Here is a 24,097-nt window from a genome sequence, read left to right as displayed (position 1 = left end):
TTGCACTTGAAGGTTGCCCGTTCACTTACGTTTTAACAGGTCTGACGCTACTATGCGCCCCGGCTGTATCTAGGCTAACGGCTAACATGCTAACTATTATTTTTATGTCACTAGTCACTTGAAACAAATTTAGGACGATAGGAGACAGGTTGAAATAAACCGAAATTTCCCTTTAATTGTTTCAGGCATTTTTCAAGCAAAAATGTCAAACAGTGGGGCCCTGGTGGCCTAGTGGGTAGAGCAGGCGTCCCACAGACCAAGGCGGCCTCAGGCTCAATTCCAGCCTGCAGTGTCCGTGCTCCTGATGAACCAAAACAAGAAATGGGTATTTGGTAGCTGCTGTGTCTCATCATATAAAGGCCAGCCACACACACACACACACACAGACAGAGCGGCTCCTTCCTGTTACACACACAACTCTGTTGTCACCCGGCCGTCACACACTCACACACAATCTCACCATCATCACAGGCAGCCTTTGAGTTACAGCACGACTCTGCTGATTTAATCTACACCGGTTATGGTTAAGTTTTCCTCTGTCGGCTCACTCCGACCTCTGTTTGTAGACAATATCCAAGTCAGCTGAGCTGGTTAGAGAACTTGGTTGGACAGCTCATGACTCTTACTGCTTCCTTTTTCCTCCAAGCCCCGCCCCCTCTGAGTAAGGATACGGATACAGATCATTTACTTGGTTGGACAGATACAGATAATGGTGTACTCACTCATCCCTAATATACGTATTGAACAGCCAAATCTGAGTCACGTACAGACCAAAAGTCCCTGCTCCTGTTCTGCTGTCTAATATTTCTGTCTGTGTCTCCCAGTTTAAACCCGCAGACGCTCCATGTGAATCCTCCCAGCAGAGACCGTGAGCCATCCGTCATGAAGAGGAACAAGCAGATCGACGTCAGGCGAGCCCTCGCTCTGGCCGGCACCTTCAACTTCCTGTGCACCTGCGCCGCAGCCTGCCTGCTCCCCTTCCTCACCCTGTACTTCAGACAGCTGGGTCTGACTCCCGCCATGACGGGCATCATCATCGGCACCAAGCACCTCATATCGCTGGTGTGGAGCCCTGTGGCGAGCCTCCTCGCCAAACACTACAACAAGAGGCGCGTGGTGATAAACTGTTGCCTCGTGTGTTCGGCAGCAGCAGCTCTGGTTCTGCTCTTTTTCCCGTCCACTGAGGTGCACATCAGCACCTGTAACATGTCTGATCTGAGCAGCGGTCCTACACAGAGTCTGGGTGGCGACCTCATCATGAGCAGCATTGCACCGGCCGTGTCTTCGAGAAGTCACTCTGAAATCAACACAGCTCCTGTTTCCCACTCTGCCGTCACTCCTCCTGCTCAGACACTCCCTCATACTAAAGCTGCTCCTGTTATGACGAGCAGAACTGGACGTAAAACTCATCCTCAGCTGACACAGGAGAACGTATCAGCAGTGACGGTCAGCGACGGCGCTGGAGAATCAAAGATCAGCAGCTCCATCACACACCACACCTCCAGCTCTACAGCAGCTCTGCTGAGGAATAAGAGGTCCAAAGAACAGGAAGGAGTAAAGAAGATGGAGGAAGAGGAGAGTAGTTTTGAGTTTCTGGGCAGCCTGAAGGCGATGGACCCTCAACACCAGCTCTTCTTCTTGGTGCTCATCACCGTGTCTGTGTGGGAGGTTGCGTCAGCCCCTCTGGAGTGGACGGCAGACGACGGCCTGTACGAATATCTGGACTTTGCAGACGCTTCAGATCGCTACAGCAGCACCGGGCTGTGGAGTTTACTCGGAGCGGCGTGTGGGGTCGGAGGAACAGGTTTGCTGGTGAGCCAGTTACACTGTCTGATAGCTGGTCAGACGACGAGGAGCGCTGTGCATTTCTACAGCTACGCCGGTGTGTCAGCTCTGGCCCTACCTGCGGCCGCCTGCCTCCCTCTCTACCTCAACAAGAAGCGAGACAGAGCCAACGGGCTCCTCAAGGCCATGCAGCTGGTGCGAGGCTCCCCCCGCGCTCTGCTCTGCGCGGTCACCACCCTGCTGGTCGGGGTAACGAACTCGGCCGTGGAGAACTTCCTCCTGTGGCAGATGCAGGATCAGGGGAGCAGTGAGCTGCACATGGGGCTGACTCTCGCCCTCGCTCTGCTCTCACAGGCCGCCTTCCCTCTGCTGGCGACTCGAGTCTCCAAGCTCCTCAGCCCGGGCAGGGTGCTCGCTGTGGGGGCTGCGACTCTCGGGCTGCAGTGCTTCTACTACTCCTTCCTGTGGGGACCGTGGGCGGCGCTACCTGCTCAGGTGTTCTGCTGTTTCAGCAGCGGAGCCCTCTGGTGGGCCGTGAGGCTGCAGTGTGAGGACGTGGCCACGCCGGGGGCTGAGAGGAGCGTGAGGAGGGTCTACAGCTCACTGTCTCTACACCTGGGCAGCGGGCTGGGGAGCTTCGCTGGAGGGTTTGTGGCGCAGAGGTTTGGGCTGACGTGGCTGTTCAGAGGAGCAGCGGTGGGTGTGATGATGTGGTGTGTGTGTCTGCCTCTGCTCCAGTGGAAAGCACCTCGCCAACGCAGGATTAACTACTCTCGCCTTTTGGCGGCTGATGCAAGTGAAGCCAGTGACTCTGAGTCTGAACAGGACAGAGACTGGCTGGAGAAAGCGATGGAGGACGACAGAAGCAACAACAACAACTATGGAAGGAGGATAAACCGCTGAACTCTGGTGTGAAGGACGCTTCAAAGACTGCAGCAGACAGAGAGTGTTACCTTCACAAAATCACATCATAGAGTCATTTCTGTCAGTTTGGAAATCAGAGGGTTTATGCTCTCAGTTACAGACATGTCACTCTTCATCATCAGGCACCGGCGCACCAACCATGAATATGTTACATTTGCACGCTTCACATGAATCATTTCAACGTTTCTAAAGTGATGTAATTTATGAACTGACTTTGTCATGGCAGCTGGAGGGGATGGTGGATGGCAGCTCACCTTAACGTCTACCAAGCTGCAGACCACTGTTAAGACCATCAAACAACAAAACAAATGTGTTTTAGCGAGTCATTGCTGCAGCTTTTTAGGCACCAGACACGGGGATTTGTAGCAACCTGTCACTGTTTTTCCAGAGGGCATTGTTGCACATCAGGCGGCTGTTTTTTACTGAGACATCACTGCGTTTTCCACCAGGATTGTGGCACGAAAAGTGGTTGTTTCTTACCGAGACATCGCTGCATTCCCCGCAAGGATAGTGGCATGAAAAGTGGTTGAAAAAAAATCAACTGCTTTTTGTGCCACTATCTCAGCAGGAAATGCAGCGATGTCTCGGTAAGAAACAAAGACATCGCTGCATTTCCTGCTGGGATAGTGGCACAAAAAGCAGTTCTTTTTTACCGACACATCGCTGTGTGTCCCGTCAGAATATTGGCAACAAAAGCAGTTATTTTTTACAGAGGCATTGCTGCGTCCCCTGCTGGAATAGTGGCACAAAAAGAAGTTATTTTTGACGACATTGCTGTATTTCCCACCAGGATAGTGGCATGAACAGCAGCTGCTTTTTACAGAGATATCACTGCGGTTACCACTGGATTAGTGGCATGAAAACCAGTTGCTTATTAAGGAGAAATCACTGCATTTCCCACCGGAATAGTGGCATGAAAAGCGGTTGTAAAAATCAACTGCTTTTCATGCCACTATCCTAGCAGGAAATGTCTGGGTAAAAAACAAAGACATCGCTGCATTTCCTGCTGGAATAGTGGCATGAAAAGCAGTTGCTTTCTACAGAATCATTGCTGTGTTTTCCACCAGGATAGTGGCACAAAAAGCAGACATCACTGCAGTTACCACTGGATTAGTGGCATGAAAAGCAGTTGCTTTTTAGTAGAAATCACTGCATTTCCTGCTGGAAACGTGGTACAAAAAGGGGTTGTTTTTGACCGAGACATCACTGCTTTTCGCACCAAGATAGTGGTATAAAAAGCTGTTGTTCTTTACAGAGACATCACTGCGTTTCCTGTCAGAATAGTGGTGCAAAAAGTGGTTGTAAAAATTAACTATTTTTTGTACCACATCACAGCAGGAAATGCAGTGATGTCTCGGTAAAACACAAAGACATCGCTGTATTTCCTGCTGTGATAGTGGCATGAAAAGCAGTTGCTTTTTAGGGATAGATCACTGAATTTTTCGCCGGAATAGTGGCACAAAAAGCAGTTGTTTTTAAATGAGACATTGCTGCATTTCCCACTGAGATGATGGCATGAAAAGCAGTCATTTTCTACGAGATGTTGCTGCATTTCCTGCTGGAACCGTGGCACGGCAAGGGGTCGTTTTTTTACCAAGACATTGCTGCTTTTCCTGCAGAGAAACCAGGTATTCTAATTCAAACATTATCTCTTTCCTAACCACAACCAATTGTTTTTTGTTCCTAAACCTAACCACGTATTAACCTCAGCACTGTTGAAAAGCTTCAGTGTTTCCGCAGCATAATAACGTGCAAATGTTACATATCCATGGTTTGCAGAAACGTACAGTGCCAACATTATTCTGCTGTTTGGTTGCAGGTAGATCAGCTCAAAGCAGGATAATTGATTTACTCTGACAGGTTTAATAAAAGCAAAGTGTTGACTTCTAACTCATCACTGCTCATAATTTTCCCATCACAATGAAATCTTGTGGCGTCTCATCTGTCTTGCCATTTTCGGGGATTCGTCTCTGGGCCACCTGAGCCTTCACAAATGAACATTAGCATAAGCAATCATTCCTTTATGGAGCAAACAAGGCAGCAGGATTATGGGTGGGCAGAAGACTCAGCACCACCTGGCAGGTTCAGCGGCTCAGGCATCGTGACAACAGAAACACTGAAGCCTCTTTCTGGGAGTGTAAACACAAGACGTGTGCACAAGGTGAGGCCAAACTAAACTGGCTCCTTGTTTGAACACACCCCAACAGTCTGTTTATCTGCTGCTAAGGTCAACGCTGTCGTTCACTGTGTCTGTGCCTTATTTTGTAATGTGTGAACTGATAAAACGATTAAATGAGATGGAAGTTGATCAGTCGTGTGTGTTTAACTGCAGTCAAACCGGGTTGTAAGGTTCTTGTTACGCACGCGTGAGATGATGTGTTTGTTTAACCTGTATTTCAGAGTCACTCTTATCAATGGTTCATTATTACCTGTTAGATAACACTGCAGAGCATGGGTCCAAATGTAGATTACATATACTGCAATTTTATGAAATCATGTCACATGAATACAGATAGAAAAGGCTGCGTAATGTAATTTTCTTCTGTCCAAATGTTTCTGTATGCCTGTATTGTGTTAGAAAGTCTGCAGCTCTGAGTGCTGTGAAGAGTAAACTAATGATACTAAAAGAATCTCCACCTCTGTAGAGCAGAAACATCTGGCAGCATTTGTTCCTCTTGAGTATTTGCAGTAAATAAACATTCTTACATTCAGCCAAAATAAATGTTTGCTTTAGTTTCAAATCATGTACGTGGGAGAAATACCTTCAGACTCTTTGCTCACCAGGTTTGACTCTGCATCTCTTAATATTCTTCTTCTGTCATGTAATGATCCAGAGGTGTGGCCAAGTCATTGTTCCAGGTCTTCTTGCAGGACCCTTGAGGGCCCGGCTGCATGAAGCATGAATTCAAGTCGTCCCCAGTATGTCGTTTAACAGCTGAACTCAATCAGGCGGGATGGAAAATTCATGGTGAAAGACGGCTTGATTCTCCTGTGGAGAGAGCTGAAGTGGTGAGAGCGCAGCCGGCCGTTAAAACAACAGCTGTCTGTTAATTTAATCCTTTTATTTCATGTTTCGGACCCTGATTTAACTCCATACATTTATTGTCTTCCAGTAGTCACAATGCTGCTGTAAGTCCTCATTAGAAAACAATGTCTAAACAGTTACAAACTTCAACACAGGCTGTTTGACATTTAAACAAATGGCAGGGAGGCTCATTTCAACCTGAGTCCTTAAGCTTTAATTTAATGTAGGAGCGACTGTTGAAAGATGTTTTGATGAACAATTCACACTGAAGAGTAAAAAGTGTGACAACAGTCATCAGCGGGCTGCTGTGTGTCATACAGCGGCTCTGCCAGCAGGTGGCGCCCTGCAGCTCAGCTCAGCTCCTGCTCCTCACATCACCTCTGTAGGAGTCAGCTCAGCATCTGTTCATCAGCTCTCCTCCCGTTATTTCACTCACACCGTACAGCAGCGCAGCACGGACTCCAGCACCGCTTATTAACCTCCAGGCTGCACAAATACTGTCTTTATTTTCCTCTGCGCAGAGTGTGTGAGGAGAGGAGTGTGTCTGAACAACATGGAAAAGGAGAGAAGACCCTCTAAACAGTACGGCTCTCTGGAGAAGACGCAGGTGGATGAAGCGACGGAGAAATCAAGTGAGTTTTTAGCAGGAAGCATGCTTTAATAATGTTACTATGAAGAAATCAGTGAAAGAAAGGGATGCGTTCACTGCACCAACTTTGAGCAGAGGGAATTAAAGCTTCAGGTGCTGCAGATCATCAGTGAGCATGTTAAAGTTACCTGTCAGCAGGATATTACACATCCTGAGGGGCTCAGACTCATAACCTCCTGTGTTTCTTCATCTCTGTATGTGGAGGTGCAGGACTGTATCTTTCATGCACTAATGATGCTTCATTTTCAGGATATTTCAGTTATTGTCAGGGATTATGGAGCAATTTCTTTTTTAGTGGCACATCAAGTTAAAGATTTTAAGTAATTTCAAGGTAGAGCTGAGGGACTTATACTTTGGAATATCTTTAGATACTGATACAGTAAAAATACTTGAGTTGTGTGTCTGTATGTCGTCAGACGTGTCCTCAGCATCAGGAGCAATCCTTTTAATTTCTATTTCCAGCAGCCCAAAAATAAAGAAAAATAAAATCATTTCCCTCACAAGTTAGTGGTCTTTACTTTTTAATTTATAATTTAATTATTTGAAAACTGAACGTGTCTAGTGCTGCTCTAGTGTTTATTTAGTAGTTTAAAGTTTTCTGATAGGCCTATATGCTCCAGAATGCAAATGAAAGTTTGTTTTAATACAAATACATGAATTAGTAATGTTGATAGCTAATTTAGACTTAATAAGGCCGTGTTACCTTTATTATAAGGCTCAAGGATATTTTGTGGCTCCAGACAGATTTAAATAAAATGGCTCTTCTGCTTACAATCAATGAACTCCTTCAAATTAAAGCTGTTTGTTTGTCTTTTTAGGGAAAAGGACAACCAGACTATCTGAAGAACAGTGAATTGAAATGAGGACTGTTGGGGAAGTGAAAATGTTAACTTACCAGTGTTAGTGTGTGCACATCAGATAATTATTAATATTAACTGTAAATTAAGAAATCAGAGTGTATCAGTGTGGGATTCCTTAATTCTCATTTTGACATAGTTTTCAACCAGTCTGTATCAACAGCAGAATAGAATTCCTGACATTCAGTTACAGCTTTAGGTTTTCAGTCGACGCATCTGGCCACCCTGATGAAGCATTTCTAGGGACGCCACTGTCCAAAGTTTCCAATAAGATTCCTTAAATGTAACTTGATGATAATTATAAAAAAAATGGTGGCAAGTACTTGTCTGAAAAATGTCAGAAAATAATGAAAAATGCACGTCACAACTCACCTCACATCCAAGGTGACGTCATAAAATATTCACTTTTGTCCAACCAATAGTCCAGAATCTTCAGATATTCAGTTTACAGTCACAGGAGACAAAGAAAGCCATCTAACATTTTAGAGGCTGTAACTCAGTCAGGCCCCTCCCCACGGTCAGGGGGCGACTGAAGAAGGGGAAACCTCTGCGATTTCATTGAACTTTTATTTTAGTGAACTGAATTTAAAGAGGGAGACGGAAACAGTTAATTGATTATCAGAATAGTTGCAGATTGTTTTTCGGTCAGTCATCAAATCTGTTAAAGGTCGAATCATTTCAGGTGTAATTTTAATGGATTGCTCGATCTAAAGACTGTCAGTGCGCAGTGAGTTGGCTGAACATGATGTAAAATTGATCTGGGCAAGCATAAAATTCGACAAGAATTAAGATTCCTGTAATAAATTAAAAATGAACACTTTTTTTTCCCCATCTCCTTGCTTGAGGATATTTTACACATAATTCTGAACAAATTGCAAATTTCTTTCCTCAGAAACAATAAGATAATTCACCTTACATATTTAGCTTCATTGTGAGATTTTGTTTTTGGCGTTCCTCAAGGCTCAGCTCTTGGTCCTCTGTTATTCCCATCAAACTTGCTTCTTTTCTATCATGTGTGTGACATTATACCACAAGAACACACACAGGCACACAATCATTTTATTTAATTGCTTTCCATTAGAGCCTATGTTCCACATCACTGACTTAAAGTGCGCCTTCAGGGCGTGACAGTGTTACTACAACTGTATTCTACTGAAAGCTTTAAGGAGTAAAAAGAAGATGTAATCAGTAAACAATAAAAATGTGTCTTCACACAAACCTGCTGTAAAAAAAAAGGAATATTATTACTTAATATTGAAATAAGTTTGACTGAATTTATCGGGCCTGTTTGAGTGCTTGAACAAAATAATTAAAATAAAAGGAACACAAGATGCCTGTTTAAACAATAAAACATCAAATCGCCAGCTGGTAGTTGATGTGTGTGTGTGCATGTGATAACACACGTGAGAATACACTAAGTTGTAGAATCACCAGATGAATGTGCAGCTTTGAGCAGGCAGCAGTGTTTGTGCAGCCGTGATATCCCCAGTGATCCAGGGTGTATGATTGTAATGTCTTTTCACACAAGGTCAGGTAATTAAAAGCCGATCCGACTCTGCTGGATGAGTCATCGCTCCTGGTGAGGAGGAGGAGGAGGAGGCTGCAGGGGGGGCAGTGCAGCTATTGAGTGAAGAATTACAGAGCTGTGATCAGATCGTAGCAGGGTGGTGACTGTGATCCAGTTTTAACGATTAGAATAACGATCCCTGCAGGTTTGACTTTCATTCATGAATTCATGTGATTTCTTAGACATCAAGTTTTCCTTCATGTGTCTCAGAAGTGTCTTGAGAGCCTTGGTTACAAATACAGGTGGTTTATTGGGCTTAATGAGCGCATTGAATGACTCCAATTAAGCAATTTTCCACTTAAGGTGCAATACAAATATGAGCAGTAACAGAATCACTAAAATTGAGTTTCAGTATGTTTTAATACCACTTTAGTCTGAATTGACAAATATTTAGGCCAATAGAGTCAGAATAATGTGACAGAAAGCAGAATTTATCACATAAAAAACTATTTAAAACAATAGTTCAATACTTCTCTGGTCTTTATGCTAAGCTAAGCTAAGCTAAGCTAAGCTAGCCAGTTGGCTGTAGCTTCATGTTTAGCACACAGGCATGATGGTGGTATCATCCTCTCTGTCATCTCAGAAAACAAATAATCCTGTTTCCCGGAGACTGATGAGAGGATCGATACATCCATCATGTTTGTATATACACTAAATATGATGCTACAGCCAACAACTGGTTAGCTTAGCTTAGCATAAAGACTGGAGACCAGAGGAGAAAGCTAGCCTGACTAGTGGCGTATGGTAGTTAGTTATGACGATGGACCCTCGGGCAAGATTTTGCATCTAAACTAGCTAGACGTTGGATAACATCAACATATTGACCAAAGGAAACACACACTGAACATTTACCTGGGGAAACATTGCTGAGAACATAAAACCATTTGAAAAATCTCTTTAATAATAAGTAGCATTATCACAGTGCCCTGAAACCTCCTCAGTGTGCTGAGGGTTAATGACGTACACTTGGGGACACTCGTTAGCCTGCTCCAGTGTGTGTTCACTGAATGATAAGGACTCTTGCCTTGTCTAGTGTCAGTGTTTGGACTGTAGTATTAAGCTAAGGAAGATGTTTAGCACTAGCTGTTTCCACCTGTTTCCAGTCTTTATGCTATGCTAAGCTAAGCTAACTGGCTGCTTAAATATTCAGTGTTCAGACTGTCATGTCAATCTTCTAATCTCTTCTAAACGCATTTCTCTCAAAATGTTAAACGATTGCTTTAAATCATGACACCACTTCTATATTTCAGTGTATGCTGTGTTGGTTATCTCTGAAAATTATACATTTCTCTGTCGGACCAATTAGAGCAGTTCAGCAATGTGTGAGCAGTGAGAGCTCTGAGCCGCTCTGTGCTCTGATAAACAGCACACCTTCTTCACAGCAACACACTGCAGCAGAAACACAGGTGTGACTGATGGCGTTAATGATTCCTCAGTTCCTCCTCTGTTCAGTGAGCCAGCATGCACACTACCAGAGCCTGCAACAGATCACTTTAATCTCTGTTACATAATCTCAAAATAAGGAGAGATGATTTATGCCAGACTGAGCTGTCATCTGATTTCCATCTGCAGTCCCTGAGCAGGTAAACATTCATTTACATGCACCACTGTTACAGAGTCAGACACATCTACAAGCACAGTAATACCAAACACATCCATTCATAAAATTACAGTTCATTACAATTAAACACCTGAATCACAGTCAAGTTAACATCAACGTGACTGGTTGTTTAATATCTGTATTTTGGCGCCATAGGAACACGAGTCTGTGAAAGTTTTAAACTTGGAAGCATATCTGAATGTTTGATAAATGAAAAAGCAGACTGTGGTAAAGCCGTACGCCTCAGTGGGAAGTTTAAACCTGTGTATAGAGCAGATCTATAAGTTTCTCCTCATTTGTTCAGAGCGGAGCTGAAACAAAAGCTTCAGTGATGAAGCTATTCTGTGAATTATGTTTAATACCAATCAAACTTTTTAGATTGCTGCTGTTAATCAGGTCATTAGTTAAGCTTCTGCTTTCCCTCCAGTTAAACGTCAAAATGTCTCCTGTAACATAGTTTATTACAGACGCAGCCTCTTCTTTGTGAAAGTAGATAACACTTTATATTTTATTTTGCTCTGCTGAGGACAACTTTAGTCCAAACATGACTGTAAAATCAACTGCAACATTCTGATGTTTTTAATTTGGTAACAGGAAAACAGCAAATCGATCACCAGCATTGCACATTTCTGCAAATCATGGATACATTACATTTGCACATCATTATGTTGCAAATATGTTTAAACTTTACATTTCAACAACACTGTGGTTAACGTGTGGTTAAGTTTAGGCACAAAAAACACTTGGCTATAATTAGGAAAACATGATGTTTTGGCTTGAAATACCTGGTTTTGTGAGAATATCCTTGCTGGAAATGCAGCAAGGTCTCAGTAAAAAACAGGTGTTTTTTGTGGCACTATCCAAGCTAGAAAAACAGTGACAGGTTCCTAAAAATACCCACTTATGGGGCCTAAAAGCTGCAGGAAAAAACTGCAACAGGTTGCGAGAAAACATCCACTGTTGGGGGCTAAATAGCCGCAGGAAAAACAGTGACAGGTCACTTGAAAACACCCCCTTTTTGGGGGCTAAAAACCTGCACGAGAAACACGACAGGTCCCTAAAAACACCCACTTTTGGGGGCTAAAATGCCGTAGGAAAAACAGTAAGGGGTCACTAGAAAACATCCACTTTTGGGGGCTAAATAGCTGCAGGAAAAACAGTGACAGGTCACTTGAAAACACCCCCTTTTAGGGGCTAAAAAAACCAAAGGAAAAAAAGCAAAAGCCCCCTAAAACAACGGCCACTTTTGGGGGCTAAAAACCTGCACGAAAAACAACAACAGGTCCCTAAAAACACTTCTGGGGGCTAAAATGCCGTAGGAAAAACAGTAATGGGTCACTACAAAACACCCACTGTTGGGGGCTGAAAAGCCACAGGAAAAACAGTGATGGGTCCGTAAAAAACATCCATTTTGGGGGCTAAAAACGTGCATGATAAATGGCGACAGGTTGCTATAAAACACCCACTTTTGGGGGCTGAAAAGCTGCAAGAAAAACAACGATGTGTGACTTAAACATCTACATTTGAGGCTTAAAAAGCTGCAGGAAAAAAGCATCGACTACGGGGGCGAAAAAGCCACAGGAAAATCAGCAACAGCTCCCTAAAAAGTACTTGTGTTTGGGGGCTGAAAAGCTGCAACAAAAACAACAATGTGTCACTTAAACATCTACATTTGAGGCTTAAAAAGCTGCAGGAAAAACAGTTGGGGTCCCTGAAAAAACACCGTCTTTTAGGGACTAAGAAATGCAGGAAAAACAGCTATGGGTCGCTAGAACGCACTGAACAGTGGCCTGCAGCTTTGCAAGCATCTCACCTACAGCGTCATGCAAGCCATCATCCCCTCCACCTCCTGATGATGATGTCAGCTCATATACTACGTCATTTCACATATGCCAATATGATATGTATGAAACCTGCCAATGTAATGTATCCATGGTTTGCAGGAACGTATAGATCCAACGTTTTCCTCTGGCCATCGTGCTGAAAACAGTTGATATTCCAATGACTGTGCTTGTAAATCAGCTGCAGTAATGTTGGATGGTAGAAAAACTACCAGCCTCAATCTCACCTGGGTTTTGTGTCTGTAGTTCTTCATTTTCATGCCTTTGTCATTTGTGTCATGATGGCAGTCGGACATAAAGTCTTTGACGCTAAAACACTCCTAATGCCATGATCATCACCACATCAATGTGTTTTGTTCTTGTCTTTCAGCAGAGGATGTCGTTTCCATGGCTGACTCCACAATTACCATCGAGGACATCGAAGGAGAGCTGTGCAAAATCGAGCGGATAAGAGACATCCTTGTACGGAGAGAATCAGAGCTGAGATACATGTGAGAGCTGCTTCTTCAATATGACTTCTCATGTTCACTTTAAATACTAGAGACACAAACAAAAGAAACAACTTTAGTGTGAATGAAGACATGAAGACATCAGATGATAACACACGCTCCTCTTCCATCATGTTGGTCCTCTGTGCGCGCACACACACACACACACACACACACACACACACACACACACACACACACACAGTAGAGCTCTGCTGTACAGGGATCTGGATTCAGCAGATCTGTCAGCAGCCCCTCAGGAACATGAGATGATGTACTGTGACTGTCAGTCGACAGCACTGCGAGCAGCCATGTGCATGATGGCAAAAAGTGTGTTTGCAGAAAATGGCAGCAGAGCTATTTAAGGTCCTCACAGACTACCAGCACACACACACACACACACACACACACACACACACACATACACACAGGCTTTTTTCAGATCTGTAAAGATGGCCTTTACTTCTTTCTCTCTCATCTCTGCTTTTAATTATTTCGCTCTTTTCTGTGGAGACCTTCCTCATTATTTTGACACATGAGGATGGAGGTGGTGGAGCGGAGACGGAGAGCAGCGCCCAGCTGCATGACGTGGTCACATGACAGCTCACAGAAACTGAGAATCACGACTTTTACTTGGTTCTTTTTTTTGTTCTTTTTCTCTGTGTGAGTTTTCAAAAATGATGACACACAACATGTCTCATGCCAACTGCAACACAGAAAATAACTAAAGCTCAGCCGCTGTGGGGACGATAAAAACAGATGAAAATAATGGCATTGTGATTTTCTGCAAACTATGAACATGACATGATACATTTGTGCGGTTTATACGCAGCATATCAACGTTTCTTAAGTGACGTAGTATACTGTATGAGCAGACTTTGTCATCAGGAGGTGGAGGGAACGGTGGATGGCTTCACACTGAGGCAAGACGCCTGCCAAGCTGCAGACCACTGTTAGAGGCCAACAAAGAACAGCACCATTTTTTGTGGCGACCCTTCATGGCATTTACACCGGTGTTTGTGGCACCATATCTGGGTGTTTTAGCGGCACAGCGCGGTATTTCGCAGTGGCATTTGTGGTACAGAACCTGGGTGTTTTTACCAACACATTGCAGTGTTTCACACTGACATATCGCAGCATTTCCCAGTAGCGTTTGAGCCACCAAACCTGGGTGTCTTTCACCAACACATTGCAATGTTTCCCAGCCGCATTTTAGCCACCAAACCTAGGTGTTTCTCACCAACACATTGCAGCGTTTGCCAACAGTGTTTGAGCTACAAGGCCTGGGTGTTTCTCACCAACATATGGCAGCGTTTCCCAGCGGCGTTTGAGCCACCAAAGCTGGGCATTTTTACAGACAAATAACGGTGTTTGCTAGCAGCATTTCAGCCACAGGGTCTGGCATTTCCCAGCAGCATTTGAGCCACCATACCTGGATGTTTCTCATCAACATATTGCAGCATATTCCAGTGGTGTTTGAGTCACCAAATTTGGGTGTTTTTCACCAACACATTTCAGCGTTTCACAGCAGCATTTGAGCCACAGGGTCTGGGTGTTTTTCACCAACACATTGCAGTGTTTCCCGGCAGCATTTTAGCCACCAAACCTGGGTGTTTTTTACCAACCTGTCCCTGCTTTTCTAGCGCCTTTTGTGCTACGAAATGTTTGCAATTTAAGCCAAAGCATGATCTTTTCCTCACCATAACCTCGTGGTTTTTGTACCTAAACCTAACCACACCCTCACCACAGAGAGAAATGTAAAGTTTAAACATATCGGCTACAAAATAACATACAAATGTAAAGAACCTGTGTTTTGCAGAAACATACTGTACAATGCCGGCGTTTAATACTGAGTTGCTGTGTCGTACCATGCATGGTAGCACGTCGCGTTTAACTCCTGAAATCCTGCTTTATGCAGTTGATGCAGCGCCGTCATTTAGACTGGCTGGGACATAAACCAGACAACTCTCATTGTGAATAAACACTCCTGAGTGGCAGCGTATGACTCATCCTGAAATACATACTGCTGAAGTACACCAAAGTGAAACCTATTTTATTAAACCAACAGCTCAGAGTATTTCTATCTCTGTAACAGCAGCCTACACACACACACACACACACACACACACAGACAAACAAACACTTGTGTGACAGCGCCTGATGTTTTGAAATCTGCATCAGAGTCAGACGGTGAAATGAGATCTGATCCTGTCAGGTGTGATTCATTCAGAGGGCAGCGTGACGGTGTTATTCCAGCTCATAAACTCACAGACCTCGCCGTCATCTGAGTCCAGTGTTTCATATCAAATCCATTAATGTTTTTAAGCCCATTGTAGAGAAAACTAAAAGAACTGATTTTGAAGTGTAGTTTACTTTTATTTACACTGACATCACCTGCTTTTTGATGCACAATATCTATTCATAGTTTGTTTGTTTTCCACTCAGGATGGATGACATCCAGCTCTGCAGAGAAATCACAAGGCTGAAGACGGAGCTGCAGAAACTCGTCTCGATTCCAGGTAAATTAAAAAGCAGTCAGTGTCACATCTTAGTTAACCTGCAGACAGTTGGCTCAGGTGGGCCCATTATAGGCTTTTATTTTCTGTTTTATCTTTGAATAAATATCAGCGAACTGCAGCGAGGTGATTATCTTATTAGCAATTAACTCTGAGGACCAGGGGAATAAATGAAACACTTTCAAATAACAACAGGCCTCCACTTCAATTTTGGTTAGAGCTCTATGATGGCTTATATTCTGTCTTAAAAACATTCACAAGGATCGTCACTTTCCTCTGTTCGTTAGATAGATAACCTTTATTCAATCAGGGGAAACCAAATGGAAAAACAAAACTCTTTTGCGGTTGTGCCCTGCAGAGACACGAACAAAACAGGTTCTATAATAATCGAAACTCTCATACAGAACATAGATACGACACAGACATTACACATTAAGTTTAGATGACAGCTCTACGATAGAGGAAGGCTGCTGTGGCAACTAAATAGAAAAATAAAGTACAGAAGTGGTGAGTTAGTGACTCATGAGCAGGGCCGGTTGTAGACTTTTTGGGGGCCCTAAGCAGGATTGGGTGTTACTGCTATTATATTGAAATATCACATAAGGCCACATCAACATAGATACATAGCAAAGCCTACTAAATAATAGAGAGGACTTTTTTTCTGGGTTCCTGCTGCCCCCTGGCGCTAATTAGCACATACTAGCTGTGACGAGGATGACATAAACTGTGTCTCTGACATAAAGTGTGTGTGTGTGTGTGTGTGTGTGTGTGTGTGTGTGTGTAAAAATATTAATGACTGGGGCAGATATTGAAGGTTGGCTGGCTGGTGGTTGCTACTTCGATTTAGCATCAGTGGCTAGCTCATCCTCTGTCATGTTTTTTTAGGTGTGATTGTTTTGTGGGTCAAAACCGGGTGTTGTCAGCTTAACAAGAGACAAGCTGACAAACAGGTGTAGTCACACTGCAAAGCTCAAGACCTTTATACACCTGGATCTGTGATCTGACTGAAACCTCCCACCACTCTGCCAAAACAAAGAAAGAAATGTGAGCCTGTAATGCTCAACCTTAACAATGCTAACATGCTTATAGAAGCAATCCCAGTGATGTTTTACTCTTTGTGATTCCAAGGTAAAGGTTATGCGGTTGTGTTTGACTCGCTCAAGCAACCAAGATTCCACTTTTCCTTGTGTATAATCGTTTATTCACCGACGACTTTTCACAACAACAAAATGGATCAGTCTTACCAGAGCGGAGGAAGAGGCAGGTGCGAGTTATCAAAAAAGGAGGAAAAACCAGAAAATGTTTGGCGCTTTGCAGCGGTCTAAAACTGTATGGCTGCATACCTGAGAACAAAAACCGAGCCAGCCCTAATGAGCACACCTGATAAAGCTTAGGTGCTGCAGTCACCTGCTTACCAAGGAGGCGGGGGTGTCAAAACGCACCGCCACACACCAGCCTCTCGTCCATCAGCCAGACAAATTCAATGAACAATCAGACCATAACACTCAATCCATAGTAACAACTCCTTATAACTTTTAACAAATCCAAATTATTTAAAAAACTATTAAAGCAAGTGTTTGGCTCAGATGAGATATATAATCCCTCCAGCATGTTCTGAGTCTGACCTGGGGCCTCCTACCAGTGGGACGTGCCCGAACACCTCCGGCTCTACTCCGAGCTCCTCCCCCTATCTCTAAGGCTGAGCCCAGACACCCCACGAAGGAAACTCATTTCAGCCGCTTGTATCCGCGATTTCATTCTTCCAGTCACTACCCAGAGCTCATGACCATAGGTGAGGGTTGGGACGTAGATGAACCAGTAAATCAAAAGCTTCTCCTTCTGGCTCAGCTCCCTCTTCACCACAACAAGCTTCTCCTTCTGGCTCAGCTCCCTCTTCACCACAACGGTCCGGCACCAAACCGCTGATCCATCTCACGCTCCATTCTACCCTCACTCATGAACAAGACCCTGAGATACTTGAACTCCATTGCTTGTGGCAGTAACTCTCTCCCAACCCTATAATATAATAGTTAATAAACGTGACACTGAGTGACGGCTGTATTTTATGTTGTCATGTGACTGTTGAACAGACAACGACAAGTCGAAGGAGGACAGAGAGAGAGAAGAGGAGCTGCTGCAGCAGATCAACAAGCTGGTGGAGACCAGAGACTTCCTCGTGGACGATGTGGAGTTCGAAAGACTGAGGTGAGCTGCTCTTTATGTTTACTCTGAGGAAACTGCCTCGTTCAGTACCTACTGCTCACTGTTTCTCAACCAGGGCTCTTTAAGGGAGCTAATCTAATTGATCTAATTCACTATAGAAGTGAGCCCAGTGTGATTAAGAGTCATGAGAGTGACTATTCTGTTCAAAGGTTTAATTCCCCCTACAGTTATCTTCTCAACCACTCGATTTGCAGGTCATTTTAATACCACTGGTTTTTCACACCCCTCTGCATGTGATATTGAAGCTGAACGTAGCCTTTGGCGTCGCTATGACTTCATCTGATTTCAATGCACTGCAATATTTGACCCTCAGAGAAACTGACATAGTAGAAAGAGTGAGAAAGTCTGCACATGGTGAGGAGAAAGGGAGGTGGATGGGTCAGACAAACAGACTTTCACTTATACTATATAGGCCTACTATACTAGGAGGTGTCTGTTTTCCAGGTGAAACCAAATGTCAGTGTCATTTTAATGTAGTGTTACGTAACTTGCTTCCATGTCAGTGAAGATTCTCAGTCATCCAGGTCATGGTAATCTTAAGTGCTATATCGTAGGCAACTGCACTTGCTTGAGTATCTTGAAGATGTTTCACCTCTCATCCAAAAGGCTTCCTCAGTCAGATACTCTTCAAGAAACTCAAGCAAGTCCAGTTGCTTATGATATAGCATTTAAGATTACCATGACCTGGATGACTGAGAATCTTCACCGACACCGAAGAAGCTTCTTGGATGAGAGGTGAAACAGCTTCAAGAAACTCAAGCAAGTCCAGCTGCCTACGATATTGCACTGAAACTTACATCCATCCACCACATACTTAAGTCGTGATGTTTTCAGGTCACGTTACAAACTTATTTTAACTGAAAACATGATGTGTGACGTGATCACGTGACGGCAGTAAATAAAGAGGCAGACTCAAGAACCTGTAAAGACAAAGGTTGGTGTGTTGGTTGGGTCAACACCTGGGATGAGACCTGGGATGAGAGTGTGTCGTCTCAACTGTAGAATTCTGGTTGTAATCATGTCTGACAACCAAAATCTTTTCAGATGGAGGAAGGAAAGTCTTATCAAATGGGGGTCTGTGACCTAATGTGCATCAATTTAAGGGTTCGTGACATGAAAAAGGTTGAGAGCCACTGACCTGTAGTTATTTGCATCATGTCTGATTATTGATCTAGTGAGTTTTTAAAGGGGTTGTCTTATCTTCATCACTCTGTTCTCATTGTCTTTCTGTGTATAGTCACACTGAATAATGATAACAAGCTCACCATCTCTCAGGTGTTCTGTTTGTGGTGTTACATTACCTGTCACTGCTGATGAGACGACAGATGTTAATGCTGAAAAATATGTTTGAGTGACATTTTCATTGGTCTTAGAGAGAGAGAGAGAGAGAGAGAGAGAGAGAGAGAGAGAGAGAGAGAGATTACCATCTTCCTTCATTATGTGAGAACAGATCCAGGGGAGGATTGTGTAGATGCAGCAGTGAATTCACACCATGTGCCGTACAATAACATCCTCTCAGTTCAGCTCGTAGCCTTGGACTCTCTTAAATGCAGCCCTGTGACATTCAACATGATGAAGAAAATCTTCCGACTACACACTTGACGAATAAAAACCAAAGAAATATTCTCCTCCACAGGGAAAGAGAGGAAGACAGAGAAATGGCCGCCTTCTTACAGTCCAAATTTCCCACGACACTGGCTGCAAAAGGTGAGTCTAACCATGAGGCTGTCAGGTGTAAGCTCCCAATTAAAAAGGAATCTTACGCTGCAGTTATCTCTGTAGCCGCCATTTCTCCTCACTCATGACTCCTGTGTGTAAGAGGATGAAGAAAGGTGTCGAGTGTTTCTGGTAGTTCAGTTGTAATCCTCTCACCTGCTGTATGGACCGACGCAGGACGTGTGATCCACACAGAGCTGAGCCTTTCTGCTACAGCCTCTAATCCCTGCCTCAGTAATCCTTAACATTTCACTCCTGGTTGATTTGGTGACACCTGTAGTTACTGCTGGTCACAGCCAGGTGCTTAATACTACAGACACTCCTTGAGCAGCTTCTTAGAAAGAAACACAACAGAAGAGCAGCTGGTGTCTCTGTGTACACCGCCCAGTCGCCAGATAACATGTTGGTATCATACGTTTCAGTAAAACACGGATACATTACATTTGTTCATTATGTAGCAGAGAAGTTGAAACTTTATGTTTCTTTATGTTTCAACAACGCTGTCGTTAATGAGTGGATTGGTTAAGACGCAAAAACCACTTGGTTGTGGTCAGGAAAAGATCATGCTTTGGCTTAAGTTTTGACCCAGCTTTGGTGGCAGCATCCCTGCAGGAAATGCAGCAATGTCTTGGTAAAAAAAACACTTGAATTTGTTGCACTATACCGGCAGGAAACACAGCGACAGCAACCGCATTTCGTTGCATTATCCTGGTGTAACCTGAAGATTTAATACTCCAGTCTCACGGGCTGTGGGTAATAATCGGCTACAGTTGTCTTTAATTTCTTTTCTTTTATTCCGGCCAAAACGGCAACAGCAGTAGCATAAATTCAGCACGTCGGTTGTTTACATGGCGCACCGGAGGACTTCCGTCCCCAAACATAAACGTCCCTCCAGACACACCCCACAGGTAGGAACCAAAATCATCCTCTAACAATAGTAATGATACATCAGTCCCACAACAATGACTATCCCCACAATGACCCTAACAGTCATGTTCAAACAGGGAAATACAAAACCAACCTCTCAAAATAAATGCAATACAAAAACTCAGATTACACTGGCAAGAAATGCAGCGATGTCTCGGTAAAGAACAGCTGCATTTCATCGCACTATACCGGCAGGAAACACAGCGACGTCTCAGTAAAAAGTAAAGCGCATTTCATAGCGCTATCCCGGCATGAAATGTAGCGACAACAACCGAATTTCATTGCATTATCCTGGCAAGAAATGCAGCGATATCTCGGTAAAAACCAACCAATTTTGTCGCGCTATCCCGGCGCAGGGAACACAGTGATGTCTCAGTAAAAAGTAAAGCGCATTTCATAGCGCTATCCCGGCAGGAAATGCAGCGACAACAATCGCATTTCGTTGCATTGTCCTGGCAAGAAATGCAGCGATGTCTCGGTAAAAAACAACTGCATTTTGTTGCGCTACACCAGCAGGAAATGCAATGATGTCGTGGTAAAAGACAACTGCATTTCGTAGCGCTATCCCGGCAGGAAACACAGTGATGTCTTGCTAAAAACCAACCAATTTTGTCGCGCTAACCCAGCGCAGGGAACACAGTGATTTCTCAGTACAAAGTATACCGCATTTCGTTGTGCTATCCCGGCAGGAAACGTAGCAATGTCTTGCTAAAAAACAACCACATTTCATTGCACCATACCGGCAGGAAATGCAGCAATGTCTTGATAAAAAAACCACTTGAATTTGTTGCACTATACTGGCAGGAAACATAGCGACAACAACCGCATTTCGTTGCATTGTCCTGGCAAGAAATGCAGCAATGTCTCGGTAAAAAACAACTGCATTTTGTCGTGCTACACCAGCAATAAACGCAATGATGTCGTGGTAAAAGACAACCGCATTTCGTTGCGCTATCCTGGCAGGAAACATAGCGCTGTTCTGGTAAAAAACAACCACATTTCGTCACACTGTACTGAAAGGGAACGTAGCTATGTCTCGGTAAAAACAACTGCATTTTGTGATATGCAGTGATGTCTTGATTAAAAAACAACTGTAGTTTGTCTTGCTATCCTGGCAGGAAACTCGGCAATGTCTAGGTAAAAAACAACCGCGTTTCGTTGCACTATTCCAGCAGGAAATGCAGTGATGTCTCAATTAAAGAAAAACAAACTGCATGTCACCCTATCCTGGCCAACGTAGCAGTGTTTTCACTTTTATGGCACTATCCAGATCGCTAAAAAAACAACAAGTTTTGTTTTTTAGTCTTGAACAGTGGTCTGCAGCTTGGCAGGCATCTCGCCTAAGTGTCACGCCATCCACCATCTTGTCCACCTCCCGACAGCAAAGTCAGCTCATATAGTACGTCAATTAATGCTGATATGATTCGTATGAAACGTACAAATGTAACGTATTCCTGGTTTGCAGAAACGTACAATGCCAACATTTTCCTCTTGTGTCTGAGCTGAGCAGAGAGTGCGAACACTCTGTGGCGATAAAGAGTTAACTGTCACGTCTTCTTTTCAATCAGGCACGTTGCAGGATCAGAGGGTGGCGTCCAAATCTCAGCAGACGTCGGCGCCGTTCATCACCAAAACTGGGATCACGCTGCTGAAGGACTGCTGCGGCTTCACCTGCTCCATCATGTAACACTGACCAGGACACTCTGTGTGTGTGTGTGTGTGTGTGTGTGTGTGTGTGTGTGTGTGTGTGTGCCCTTCTCAGAAAGATTACCTACATTAATCTTCATCATGCCTGTTTGCATATAATGTAAGAGACGTGTATTATAACATATTATGTGATTTGCTGTGAGATGCTGTGGTTTGATGTCGTGCAGAGGGGAAGCTGACCGGCTTATAGTTATACTAATAATGCTTTCTGTCCAGTTAGGGTCATTAGATATTATTACAGCTGCTCTGACTTTGTATTTGTGATGTAAGTATCTGTGAGGGAAGAAACTACACCTGCTGTAGAGTTGTAGCGACGTATTATAATAACATTGTTCAGACTGCAGCTGGTGATTACTGTTTTTTTTCTTTCATCTTTTAGCAAATGTTTGGTCCATAAATGATCCAGTTAGCAGCAGCAGTGTATTGAGTTAATATAAGATTACAGTTTTATAAATAAAACGAAAATGCAGAACCCTGTACTTGAACAGAGCTGAACAAATGTGATGCAGATTTATGCAGAAAGTTTTTATACTGCAACGAAATATTGTTCATTTGCTACTCAGTGACAACTTAAACCAAAGTCTTTGTCTGATCTGAGTGTAGTTAGTGTTTTAATGATAGGCCTTCCAGTCAGTGTTTTATTAAAAGATTTTCAGATACCCTCACCAGCCACTTTATTAGGTACACCTGTTCAACTGCTCATTAACACAAATAGTTAATCAGCCAATCACGTGGCAGCAACTCAGTGCATTTAGTCATGTAGACGTGGTGAAGACGAGCTGCTGAAGTTCAAACTGAGCATCAGAATGACGAAGAAAGGTGATTTAAGTGACTTTGAACGTGGCATGGTTGTTGGTGCCAGACGGGCTGGTCTGAGTATTTACTGGGATTTTCAGCACAACCATCTCTAGGGTTTACAGAGGATGGTCCCAAAAAGAGAAAATATCCAGTGAGCCAAAATGCCTTGTTGATGCCAGAGGTCAGAGGAGAATGGCCAGACTGGTTCAAGATGATAGAAAGGCAACAGGAAGTCAAATAAGCACTGGTTCCAACCAAGGTGTGCAGAAGACCATCTCTGAAGCAACAACACCTTGTCCAACCTTGAAGCAGATGGGCTACAGCAGCAGAAGACCACACCAGGTGCCACTCCTGTCAGCTAACAACAGGAAACTGAGGCTACAATTCACACGGGTTTTCTCACCAAAACTGGACAATAGAAGATTGGAAAAACCACATTCAGATGGAAGCATGGATCCATCCTGCCTTGTATCAACGCTTCAGGCTGCTGCTGGTGGTGTAATGGTGTGGGGGAGATTTTCTTAGTACCAACTGAGCATGGTTTAAACACCACAGCCTACCTGAGTATTGTTGCTGAGCGTGTCCATCCCTTTATGACCACAGTGTACCCATCTTCTGATGGCTACTTCCAGCAGGATAACGCACCATGTCACAAAGCTCACATCATCTCAAACATGACAATGAGTTCACTGTACTCCAATGGCCTCCACAGTCACCAGATCTCAGTCCAATAGAGCACCTTTGGGATGTGCTGGAACGGGAGATTCTCATCATGGATGTGCAGCCGACAAATCTGCAGCAACTGTGTGATGTCATCATGTCAATATGGACCAACATCTCTGAGGAATGTTTCCAGCACCTTGTTGAATCTGTGACACCAAGAATTAAAAAGGGGGTCCAGCCTGGAACTAGCACGGTGTACCTAATAAAGTGGCTGATGAGCGTATATGATAAAAAATAATCTATTATTTTGTGTGACTATGACTGTAGAATGTATCATCTCTGCAATGCTGTTAAAATAAAGACTTTTAATGCTCTTCACTTTTCAAGGTGCTTCTGTCTTTAACCACTCGATACGTGGGTCAATGAAACTTACACACTTGCATAAACAGACCATATTAGAATTAACAGATAGTAAATATATACAACCGTATTAAAAGCCTAGTCCTAATTTAAAGCCCAGTGTGGCTACACATTTTTACAAATAAAGGCCTGTCTCAATTAGAGGCCTGGTCTGGTTGCCAAGCAGTTCTTCAGATGTATAAGAAACAAAAGCGGGTATTTTAAACCACAACACGATATTTTTCTGACCATAATCAAGTGGTTTTTGTGCTCAAACCTAACCACACATTAACCACAGCGTTGTTGAAACATAAAGAAACAAAATTGACTGTATCTGCTCCATAATAATGTATAAATATAACGTATCCGTGGTTTGGGTCATAAATATCCAACTTACTCCAAAGAGCATCCT

The 24,097-nt window shown here is 43.6% G+C and overlaps 2 protein-coding genes across 3 annotated transcripts; both read left to right on the top strand.

Moving 5' to 3' along the window:
* The first annotated feature begins 828 nt into the window (after positions 1-828).
* mfsd6l (major facilitator superfamily domain containing 6-like) lies at positions 829-5,416 on the top strand. The gene has a single exon (XM_050069012.1). It carries the CDS (start codon positions 883-885, stop codon positions 2,686-2,688), a length of 1,806 nt encoding a protein of 601 aa, XP_049924969.1. The 5' UTR covers positions 829-882; the 3' UTR covers positions 2,689-5,416.
* Positions 5,417-5,612: 196 nt separating this feature from the next.
* zgc:171844 (uncharacterized protein LOC100151763 homolog) lies at positions 5,613-23,654 on the top strand. 2 transcript variants are annotated; one of them, XM_050069040.1, is made up of 7 exons: positions 5,613-5,718; positions 6,256-6,366; positions 12,619-12,739; positions 15,182-15,255; positions 17,343-17,457; positions 19,112-19,182; positions 21,687-23,654. In XM_050069040.1, the coding sequence occupies exons 2-7, from the start codon at positions 6,288-6,290 to the stop codon at positions 21,803-21,805; spliced, it is 579 nt and encodes a 192-aa protein (XP_049924997.1). In that variant the 5' UTR covers positions 5,613-5,718; positions 6,256-6,287; the 3' UTR covers positions 21,806-23,654. The 2 variants fall into 2 exon arrangements, with proteins under 2 accessions (XP_049924997.1, XP_049924998.1); XM_050069041.1 differs by lacking the exon at positions 5,613-5,718 and having other exon boundaries at positions 6,174-6,366; positions 12,622-12,739.
* Positions 23,655-24,097: the final 443 nt, after the last annotated feature.

The sequence above is a fragment of the Epinephelus moara genome, chromosome 18 (genome assembly GCF_006386435.1).
Source record: "Epinephelus moara isolate mb chromosome 18, YSFRI_EMoa_1.0, whole genome shotgun sequence".
NCBI classification, from domain to species: Eukaryota; Metazoa; Chordata; class Actinopteri; order Perciformes; family Serranidae; genus Epinephelus; species Epinephelus moara.
This window is presented reverse-complemented; position numbering and strand designations above follow the sequence as displayed.